General features: G+C 36.0%; 1 protein-coding gene across 1 annotated transcript in view; it reads left to right on the top strand.

Annotated features, from left to right (window-relative positions):
* LOC111063341 overlaps positions 1 to 12,526 on the top strand; it is a 33,239-nt gene extending 20,713 nt beyond the window's left edge. Inside the window, exon 3 of the mRNA XM_039441947.1 lies at positions 11,703 to 12,526. Coding sequence (XP_039297881.1) covers positions 11,703 to 12,383 — 681 coding nt within the window. The 3' untranslated portion in view covers positions 12,384 to 12,526. The remainder of the gene's footprint in view (positions 1 to 11,702) is intronic.

The raw sequence follows: 12,526 nt of genomic DNA, 5'->3' as shown, positions 1-12,526 counted from the left end.
CATGATTAATTCAGTTTTAAAAACTTGGAACATACAATCTTCGGGGACGAAATCTCACTTTACACTTATGTGACAGATATTGTCCTAACTCTTCTGTAGACTTGCAGAGGGAAAATCAGGCAGGCACATTAATTAATCATGTTAGATTAGTCTTAACTATGTGTTCACGTATGAAAAGAATATATTTTCCAGTATCTTTTTAGGGGTTGTTCTTGCATTTTGCCTTTGAATACAAATACTGGGCCGCCGTCTCATGGAGGGGTAGGAGGAGGAGGAGGAGGAGGAGGAGGAGGAGGAAGAGGAGTGGGAGGAGGATGATACTTATTATGGATAGTTATGAATAAATCATTCAAACTGCAAAATAATGAATATATATTCAATGATCAATCACAGATATTGTAAAAAAAATCGAATACAATATGAAAATAGTTATAAAATGCAAATTTGAAATTGAAACTATTGACATATTTTTAAAATGGCAGATGAAAAATTTCAGAATTATAAGCTGATTAAAAAAATATTCAATCAACTTAATTAGTTAGCCATTAGTCCACACTGTAATCATTATCTTTCTCTCCCCTTGATTCTTGATGTATGAATATAGAATATAGAATATATGAATTATTGAGAGTTTATGCATGCAAAACTACGAATAATAGAGGTCGAAGATAAGCCAGCGCTTGACTACTATATATTATCAACGTCAGTGTGAAGTAGGAAGAACATTATCCAGAACTACATTGAAAATTGACTATTCTGGATGTAGAATCAATAGTTCTACAGTTCCTTATGAGCTATGACAATAGTTCCAAGTAAATATTTGGAACAACAGGATTCAAAAAAATAATGCCCTTCAAGTTCTACAAAATAAATGTATTTTGGTCAGATGAGCACAAAAATATATATCGATTATGAAAGTTCTATGAAGAGGAGGTCATCGTAGATTCAGAACCAGTAAGTTATAATGAAAAAATTAAATACGGAATTATTTATGGCTAGTTTAAACTCGTAAATCGAGAAAATTCACGTTTTCATCAAAAGAATACTGAATTTGAAAATTTGAGAGGTGAGAACCACAGTTCTAGGCAGGGGGAATCACCCTGATTACATAACTGTTGAGTTCCAATCGATAGATTCCACAAAAAAATTTTCATGGCCATTTTTGAAACTCAGAAATCGAGATAATTCACGTTTCACGTTTCATTCCATTTAATGGATTCAACAGGAAAGATCTATTTCAACTTTGCGAATGAATATGATTATAAGAGAAAGTAATATGATTGTAATTCTCTTCTCCATCCTTATTATTAGAAAATCATATATGGACAATATTGTATTATCATCTTGAAATATTCACTCATCTTCTTTGAAGAGGAAAGAAGTTCTTTGTATCCATGTTTGTATTGCTGTTTGGCTTTGAAAGCTGCATTCTTGTTCGAATTACATAAATGAGTCGAAAGTGACCTGCTAAGAGGGAAATGGGTCGCCAAAAACATAGGGTTATGTTATCGGAGGTTCAAACGTATTCCATAACAAAACCTTTTCTAGCTGAAACTCTTTTCGGAAGAAACATTGTGCTTTTCTCACAAGGGCTTATTTTCTGTCCAGTCTACAATCTGGAAGGTTTCGAAGAAAAGTGTCGAATATTCATAACAATAAGAATATCTACAACAATAGCTGAGCCTCACACTATAGTATAGTTTTTCGAATTCTGGGAGTACAGATGGGACTATTGTTTCCCTAGCCAGTTTGCAAACATTTTCTTCAAGTATTCCATTGAGAGGGGAGTATTTATTTGTAAGAAGAGGCAGCATCAAAGTCGCAGTGATATCAATACATTGAATACTAGAGAGGTATTTTATAATGAACCGGTGGAGGTGTTTTATAAATCAATTTACCTCACACCGGATATCAATCTGTAACCGGTGGAGGTGTTCTATAAACCTCTTCACCTCACACCGGATATCAAATTATGTCGCCGAGAATTTCTTTATACCATGACTTAGTTAATCTTCATGGCACAACGTGCAATATTAATTACAAAGAACTAAAATAAAGTTTAGGTCTTCAAGAACTAAGAACTAACTAAAGTTATTACTTCTTATCCTTACTTCTTTCTTATCTTACTTCTTAGACATGAGGTTCGAAAGACACTCTTGCAGTCTATCCCACCGTTGTGCACCAATGTAAACGGCGGAGAGTGTCTCCTCTCCTGTAAAATTTACTGACATTATACTACTATTAAAAATCTATTTGATTCTGTGATTAGTTGGAAGCTTACAGTGGATTCGTTCATCCAAATGCACAGATTCTCAGCAATATTTAATCGTCACCTATTTTAGCAACTAATAACTATGAGCCAGGAACTTCAATGAAAAATACTTTAAGAATTTTACGTCAGGTTTAGACCTGATACACAAAAAACAACTGCAATAATACCCACTCAATTTCACACTATCACAATTGATTGGCTTCTTATTATATAGAATTCATTTATTAGATTGGCTTCTTAACACTAATTCTATTTCCTATTCAAAGAGCAAAGCGAAGTTCTAGTTTATGGTAGTTTTAAATAGTTGTGAATGTTATTCTCGTGGATGTCGATTCTAGAGAGCTATGGTGTATTATCTTGAATCTTCGACCATGTATAGATGGCCCAATACATCCTATACATTGTCGAAATTTAAATCACCACACTTATGATTGCCGTCTGTCATGGATCAGTAGCCTCTCCACCATAATTTTGTGTATTGCTAAGTATATATTAAAGTATTATCAAGTGTAGGCTATTAAAGTTTTATAAAGTGTTCTAAATGATAAGATACTGAAGTATTGAAGTAATGATTTTCACAACACATCAAGATCATTATCAAACTTGCTTTATTCGGTTGAACCCTTACCCTCTCAATGGGGGGATTGATTCAGAAAAAAAATTAGCTTCTACACACACTCCCCCCCATCTATACAAATTTTCGTCAGTCATACTACATCACTAGCTTTTGTGGGACCCCCACACAAGAATTTTATTGATTTGAAGAGAACCAAAGAATTTCAAGAACGCATAGACGGGGGAGGGGGGTTAGTAACCCCACGAAATTTCAATTGGAGTGAAACCTAAGTATCTCATAGGCCCTATCCAAAACGATTTCAAGTACAAGCTTGGTCAAATAAACTTCGTATAAACTTCAGTGATTCATCTTGAATGGAAATCGGTATTCAAAAGTCTATATTCAATACTCTGTATCTTGAAAGTCTTAAATTTTTTCTGTATCTTTAAAAGTCTTACTTTCTCATTTAAAAATTGAAGAAAACTTGAAAGGCAAAGATATCGAAATATTGATATTTCAATATATTGCAGCAGTCATCATAATATGATTATGAATATGAATTTTAATATTATGTGTAAGCTCTAATTATTAATGTTAATATTCAAAATCTCTCATATAATTATATTTTAATTAATAATTAACTGAAGAGTTGTTGGAGAATTTGGAATACAAAAGAAATGCAATTGCGAATATTTAATTGCAAAATCATCATGGAACTTCATGGAGTATAACCTTGGATTATTGTCATAATAATAGATTGCAACATGTGTTTCATTTTATATCATTGAAAGTCTTCTTCCTCTTGATTTTGAGTAAACATTCCAAATCAATAGAATATCATTCAAAAGGACATTGAAAATACTTATGATGATGATGTAATCTAAGTCGAAATTATGTTTTACGGTATCATGTTAGTCTATAATATCTATAGTATCTATTCGCATACCACATATTGGTTGGTATTTACAATAGGCAAACAACTCAATGTGAAGCATTGAAGCTATTGAAGGGAACAAATTAAAAGATTGAAATTATTGTTATGATAACAAGGGTGAACGCACCCTCCCCCCACCCACTGAATTAAGAAACTCCCCCCCCCCCATTTAATATGCATCCCCTGGGCACCCTTGAAAATAATAATCATCCGTTGTAGAAGAATGGTGTGAATTTGAATACAGTCACTTCACATTGATTTGAAAGGTTAGTGTGAGGAATTAAAAAATAAGTTGGTTGAGACCCTCAACTTGACCCTTAATTTGAAATGAAATATAAAACTAATAATTGCTAATATGATCAATAAACTAATTAATCAATCTCCAAATTAAAATGTTATATTGTTTAAATTTCACCAGATGATATCAAGTAGAAAAATTGAACTTAACTTCCTATGCATTACTGTATCAACTCGAAATAAGTTGATATTTTCCTTAAAAAAATTATTTAGCCTAAAAAATCGATTTGATGAATGGTAAGGTGGGAAGAAATGCCATAGTAATCTATTAATTCATCAAATGAATATTGATTGTTTATAGCTCACTTCTAATAGATAATTCCCCTAGAGTAAAAACATGAAAGCTGTTTTCCCACAAAACAGCTTTTTTGAGTTACTACAGTAATGATCTGATGTTGCGCCAAGCTATTGCTAGGAAAGAAATCTTGCTGTAGGAATCCATATGAAAATATAGTTTAGAGTTTCTATTGTTGGTAACACTGATCACGCAGACTCGTGTGCGTGAGCATTAACTTGTTGCTGTGATAGTGTAGAACTGTACAGCGCATGCGCAATTACGTCATTGATGACGACATTATACTAAGAATATTTCGACCAGTGCGCATGACTACTATTTCTATTTCGGCCTTCTGCGCATGCCCGGTGACGTCAAAATGACGTAGCATACTAAGACTATTTCGCACTAAGAATATTTCGGTTCACCGCCGTTACGCATGGACGTTTGATCATCTAATCTAGTGGTTCTCAAAGTGTGGGGCGCGACCCCCAAGGGGGGCGCGATGAATGCTCAGGGGGGGGCGCAAAGCATAGTTGGAAAATGTTTTAAATTTACTTCTAAAATAATTACAATAAGCAATCTTTTTATTTTTAAAATTACATATGATTATTTTTAACTCAAAAAATATTTATATCAACCGTATTGTTAAATTCAAATTCTCAATCAATAAGTGCTCCCTCAACATGATAGAAAAAGAAAGCCTCATTGATCTCCAAGGTGACTTTGCGCTTAAAATGAAGTTTGAAGAATATTCTCTTACATCCTTGTGGATTGGTGTGCGAAAGGAACACCCCATTTTGAGTAAAAAGGCATTGAAGATATAGACTCCATTTGCTACAATTTATCCGTGTGAAACTGGGTTTTCTGCTCTAGCTGCCATGAAAAGTGAATATAGATCAAGACTGGATGTGACCCAGGAACTTAGAGTAGCGTTATCGGAGCTGACACCTTGTTTCAACAAACTCTGTGCGAAAAAAACAAGCTCATCCTTCACACTGACGCTCTTTGTATTGTCAATATTTCTATGAGAAACAAAAATAACAACTATGTACTATAGTAGCTGAATAAATCATAATGTTTGTATTGAATTTGTTGTTTTATTATGATTGAAACTATTGCAACATTGGGTTATGTATGGAATGTGTAAAACTCAACTAAATAAAATAATAGCCTATTGTGTGTAAAATATGTAGGTATATACGTATATGTACAACATGTGTAGTTGTCTATGCTTAAACATGTAGGGGGTCCGGCTTACAGCTGAATTATGCAGGGGGGCTTGAAGTAAAAAGTTTGAAAACCACTGATCTAATCTAATCACCCTTACTCTTTCTATCACCCACGCACAAGCTAAAAGCTCATGTGAGCATGAAAAAAGGAATATAGACGTAAATTTATTTTGTTCTTAACTTCAATGTAAACAAAATACAGTATTGCATTTCACATTAGTTTACGCACATTCTCAGGTTTTTCATCGAGTTGATCATGAGTAGGAGAGTAGCAAGACATGATAAAAGTACTTTTCACCCTCCCATATCATCCCAAAGCATTAAATTCTTTTAAGTTGTGAATTATTCCCGAATCAAATGCTTTGAAAATGTTGCCTTGCTTAATTGAATTGTGATTTCTACTAGTGCTTAAATAATCTATTAATGATTCTTGAATTATCTAGGGAAATCAGGAATTTCAGGAATGTGGAATAAATTGTGTCGAATCACTAGATCTGAAAAAATACACTGATGATAGACAGTAGATACGTTAATTCACAAATTGAAATTAGAAACTTTTTCCACAAACCTCCTGAATACCCGAGCGACAGTTCAGGAGCCAAAGAGGCTAACTTAACTCACTATTTTTTTTAGAATAAAATTTTCAGGTACCTTTTTCTTAAGATTGAAGGCTGCTCATAGATATCAGAAAACATCAGATACGGGTTATGGGTGTAGTTGAGACGTCCTCACAACGTTCACTTCTTAGCTGAGTTCAGGAGAAGATTCTGATTTAGGACTATATTTTTTTACATATTTGGACCTCAGCTGAACCACTGAACCAATTATGAATATTATTGGCCTAATGTTTTCCACTTTCCAGTGAACTTTTTTCAAAGTATCCAGCTGAGCAAAATTCTATATGAAATATACGAATAATTAGTAAATGAATAAATGATAAAATAAGTGTTCAATAGAATGATGAATGAATTAATCAAATTCTGTATTTACTGATTGAATTACGTTCGAATGGGACAAATCAACGTGAAGAGACTTGGCTTAGGACACTCATTTTCAAGGCGACCAATTCATGAACTTCCCACTAAGTCTGATCGATCTCTTGCTTCAAATCGAATCAGGCAGCTTAGGACAGTTCCTAATCCAATCTTGTTTGTCATTCCTTCAGATCATCCCCCATTCCTCTAGACCAAGAAATCTCTAAAGCTCGGCCTTGTTTGAGAAATCACACTGGAACTAAGGAATGGCTAGAAATCCAGTAAAAATTTCTATTGAAAAGCAGAATGTTACTACTTACCATTGTTCTTTAGAGATGAGAGCATTTGTGATGGGAAGGATAAGAAATTGCTCATCTCAACTTGTTTGTAATATGTTGGAATTACAACTCTTGTAGCTCTTATTACTCTCTTCCCAGAAGATGAAGAACGATAAAAAGGATAACAAATTAAATAGAATTTAAAATTTGGAAATTACGAATATTTGAATACTCTACTTCCAACTTTTTAATGGACAACTGATCTTATTGTCTACATAGTTTTGTTTTTGTATTCTTACTTTGTAATAATTATTCACTGTAATTACATTGTAGTTACATGGTAGTAACTTTATAGTTAATGTGTTATGGAAGAAATTTTTGGGAGAAATCCTGTTCTCTTTCATGTTAACATGGATAAATGAATAATGAATAGAAAATTTTTTGAGAAAAATCCTGTTCGCTTCCATGTTTTCATGGATAAATCAATAATGTATCATTTATTCCTTTCTGAAAGATAGAAAATGTCATGATAAGCTGAAATTTTCTTGTGGAAATTTCGATTTGAAGTACAGTACTATCAGAATAATTCATCAAATACGGAACAAATGTGGTTTCCAACATGCTCAAATACAAAAATTGGAGAACAGCAATTCTATTCCTGAACATTGTTCCAGTTCTTATGTTTCCAGGATATTTCTTGATGATCGTTTGAGATTTTCATCATACTTTATTATTATAATGTTTCTCCCCTATTATAGATTTTGTTGAAAAATCATGTTCTAAATTTGTAAATGGGATAGTACTGAAAATGTCATTATTGATCCCAAGCGGAAAACTCCGATTTTCAAACTAACATAACCGGGATGAACGTAATACTTGAAACATCTTACGGCCAGTTGACTCTCCTTAGAGCGTTGCACGACTGGTTTGAATCGAAATCATATATCCATCCATTCTTTGTTTTGTATTGCATGACAACAGAAATCGTTACATTTAGAAGTCAGTAAACACGAAACTAAATAAAAAGCTAAAACTTCAACGTCTTTTATGTTACATATCTAAATAAGCCAATCATTATATATTAAGAAAACGTTCCTTTTCTTCCTTGCTCTGCATGTCTCAACAGCCCACATTGTTTCACTCTGAAGCCGCCGAATACTGATGAAGATTAATTTGAATTTGCCTGGAATCTTTCCAACTTTGTTTCGGTATAATTGAAAATCCATCTGATACCAGCTATTTGACATGGAGTCCAAGTGACATCAAGGTGATCACCCTCTTTGTAAAACATGGTACTTTGGCCGAAAGTCAAAAATAATATGACCAGTGCTCCATAGCATCAAGGCAATCTCACCCAGTATGGAGAGATGATAGAATTTTGGAAGATCAACAACAATGGAAGAATGTAAAACAAAGTATACCTCACTCAATGTATATCTTATCTGTTTCTGAAATGTCTCATCAAATGTATGTCTTATCTGTGGTACAAGATTGAAAATCGAATATGTGGAATGTTGAGTGTGACTAAACGACAGTGTCAAGTTCAGTGGTATGCCCAAATCGGCGGTGCAGAAACGAGGAGGAGGAGGGTCACCTTGTGGCAGGTAGCTTAGCAATCGTCCCGGCAGCAATTATTATTTCCCGGCCTTAATTTGCCGACGGGCAAAAAAATGTGCAGCAGGATTTTTCTATGTATTATGCATATAGATGTGAATGAAGGACATGTGGAGAGGCGGTGGTGTGGTGACCGCAGCACTTGACCAGTGTAGAGCGGTGGAAGTATATAAACCCGGCGCGCCACTCCAACAGCACACAGACAGTCCTGATCCTCAACGATAGGAGGTCCACCAGTTAGCCAGCCAACATGTCTCCTTTGGTCAGTACCTCTATCAATTCTAGTTCTAGCAGTACCTCGACAGTTCTATCAATTCTAGTTCTAGCAGTTACCGTCACAGAAACTAGCGCAGTTTCACGCTGTGTCTAGCCGCGCAATTTCATTATCCTTCGCAACAACGCATTGATAATCGCTGCTGCCAGTGCTACTATCGCCTACCTGTGTTCTCTACCGATTTGTGTTTTGAAGCGTTCAACGGATATTTTGGAAGAGTTCATTAGCACTTGCAACATCCAGCATCGCGCCGTCTAAATTTTCCCCGCTGCCACTTCAAGGTCAAAGCCTTATCATCGCTTATCACTGGTATCGTTCTACTTCAATTATCTAATGCAATCCGATATTCCCGTGTAAGGTTACCGTGAGTAGTTTGTTCCATCAATTCAAAACTTTCCTTGGATACCGTGAGTAGTTAACTTTTCCATAAAATAATTCATTCAAAATAAGTACTACGCATTGCTCAACTGACTAGCTTCACTAGCATTTTTTCTATTATACAATCGGTATATTTCACTTGAACCTCTAAACTTCCAATCTTCCAATACAGTACAAAGCTAATTTCCTTCTGTTTTGCTTCCTTATTATTCATATTATCTCGTGATACTCTCTAGTTATCGTTCCTGTTTGTTACATTAATTCAGAATAATTTCTATCATCGTGTTAGATCATTCAATTTTATATCAAAGTTCACTATTGAACCATCTTATTTCTCATGCTCTTTGAAATATCTGATTCTTATTCATTCATATATCTTATCAATGTCATTGGATGTTTCCAAATGATTATTTATTGCGTACCTAATATGTGATATGTGATATCCATCAAGATATTCTGATACCGTACAAATATATCTTTAGCTCTAATATTGAATTAAATAATATTTTCATCATAATAAGCCGGGAAAATCGTGGAAAGTCGTGAAAATCAGTAAAACGTCTTGAAATTACATGCACTAGCTTCCCAAGCGTTGAATTTTATTTAAGAGTTAATTCACTAACCGTAATTTAACCAATCTCCATCATCTTTGTAGTGTTGATGAATACCCCCTCCCCTCTTACCATTCAAGCTTCAAAATCACTTTTAATTATTGGATATTTTAATTGCAATTTTCAATTTTACAGCTCAATCTCTAACTTATATTTCCTTTTTTATTGGAATTTGATATTCTCTCATCACATCTTTTGATAAAATTAATGTATTACTTATAAACTCAGTTACAAAGTTTGAAGAACATTCAGTGTACTTGATACAAAAGGTACAATAAAAATAATTTCTCTTTTAGAAATTCCTTCAATGTTCAAAATTGTGATAACAATTCCTGGAATTTCATTTCTTAGATCAAGCCGGTGCTATATGTTTCATAATAAATATATCTCATAATGCAAAAATATAGAAGACGTAATCAGTTTTAAATGCATAAAGTAATTGAATTTTCTACTTGATGCTTATAAAAAATATATTACAGCAAAATGTCTTGATCGAGAACTTATCGAACAAAAACTTCAGACCTAAATCCATATATTGCAATGACAAATTAGTCAACCCAATTAGAATACCTTGTACGATAAATTCATTACAGGCTTTGAACAATTAAAATTCCACTCCAATAATCTCGAAGGAGTATTATTTCAGGAAACAAGTGAGAGATAATAGCTCAACAATGTTGCGATGTGATCCAGTAGTTACCAAGTAACTTGATAATAATTATTAAGTTAGCTATGGAGTGGAACTGGTTTTCTCAATGGCATCGCTGTAGTACGAGGAGGAAGGAATATTGGAGCGTAGTATACCTGTTTCTTACTATAACCATTCATTCACACTTGCACTTGACATAATAGCCCATTATTCACCGCGAGATGATTCAATTCTGTAACATTATCTCATCCAACTTGGATTCTCCACTAGTATCAAGCGGTATTAAATTTCTCGCGTTAACGGATTATGGAACTCGTAATTGAACTTGGAGAGGAGGAATGTGGGTGAAGTGAGTACTTCATCTAGAGACACGTGGTGATAATGATAAAGGAATTCTCACTATGACTCATATTCTCTACAGTAGTTGAAGTTTATATCTTAGAATTCTCACTGTTAGACATAAATTAATCGAGCACATTCTCATATTATACCATGCAAGATACTTGTAATTTTCCAACATTTGGGTAAGTGATCGCCAAAAAGAATATCGACTTTCGCTTTTCTATTCTCCAACAACAAGATTCTCTCATGCTAATCTTTGATTTGAACAGAATTTAGCATTCCATTTTCCATTTCTTGCTCTAAATTCACCTGAATCTACACTCGAGATTTCTATCATTTCTGCAATGTCTTATTGCAATTTGTTCATCCTATTTGATCTTCAAGTAAAACAGCAATTAGACATTCATCCCAAACACATTTGCAGCAGTCTATTTACTAGACTATCATCCCTTACTAAAAATTCCCTCTCATTTCGTCCATAGCTTTTTTCTTCCCACCCTTGATAATTCTAAAAATGGAGGCTGATGATAAACTTGAAAACTGAAATAACATCTAATAATCAAACCTCAATAATCTTGAAATCTCAGCCCTCCTCTTCTCTTCCTTCTCCACCACCTCATTTGCTATGTAATCTTCCCTATCTACATCTAAGGCTATAAGGCCACGGTCGCGGCTAGAGTGACAACTACAAACATCTCAAATAACATTGCAATATTGCCAGGCAACAAAACATTGCATGTAGCTCTTCATTACTTTGCATTCTAAACAAACTCTGAAACTTTAACAACTTCAACACTTCGAAGAAATCAAAAGCTCTTCATTTCAATGAATGTATTGTGTAAATCTCGTTGCACTGTGTTCAATGCTACTTTAGTATAGAGTTTGATTGAATAGGTTTTTGGTCGTAGATTGTATTGTGTACAATCTTGAACATGTACACATTGTATACAATCTTGTAGCCCTGTGTGAAATGCTGATTTCGTGTAGCATTTGATAGAATATGTATTTTGTTTGCAGATTGTATTGTGCGCGTTCGTAGCAGCAGCCAGCGCTAGCTGGGCTCCCTACCCCTACCATGGTGCCGGTGCTCCCGCCCCCGTGCAGGACACCCCCGAGGTAGCCGCCGCCAAGGCAGCTCACTTCGCCGCCGTCGCCAAGGCCTCCGCTCACAGCGGATACGCTCCCGCCCCCGCCTACTCCTACGCCGCCGCCCCCGCCCCTCTGCCCGTCAACGGAGTGCCCCAGGACACACCCGAGGTTGCTGCCGCCAAGGCTGCCCACTTCTCTGCCGTCGCTAAGGCTGGAGGTGCCGCTGGACACTACGCCGCCTACGCCGCCCCCGCTTACGCCGCCCCCGCCTACGGTGCCTACGGTGCCCACGGTGCATACGCCCCAGCCCCCGTCAACGGAGTGCCCCAGGACACCCCCGAGGTCGCTGCCGCCAAGGCCGCTCACTTCTCTGCCGTCGCTAAGGCCGGAGGCGCCGCTGGTCACTATGCTTCTTACGCCCCCTACTCCGCTTACCACCAGGCTGGAGTGCCTCTGGACACCCCTGAGGTAGCCGCCGCCAAGGCAGCCCATTTCGCCGCTGTTGCCAAGGCTTCCACCCACTCCCACTCCGGATACCACGGCTATGCCGCCAACGAGTACGACGATGGCTCCTACAAGCCATCCGCATACGAGGGCGGATACTACTAAGCCATCTTCTTCCCCCCACCCACCTTCTCTCTCTACAACAACTATTGCTGACTGACTGGTTTTGTCAACGCTCATCCTCCCATCCCATTGATCACCTGTTACCACGCGCACATTGAAAATAAATTGTACAGATACTACCAAAA

This window comes from Nilaparvata lugens, chromosome 1 (genome assembly GCF_014356525.2).
Source record: "Nilaparvata lugens isolate BPH chromosome 1, ASM1435652v1, whole genome shotgun sequence".
NCBI classification, from domain to species: Eukaryota; Metazoa; Arthropoda; class Insecta; order Hemiptera; family Delphacidae; genus Nilaparvata; species Nilaparvata lugens.
Note: the sequence above shows the minus strand (reverse complement) of the source record. Positions and strands in the feature narration are given on the sequence as shown.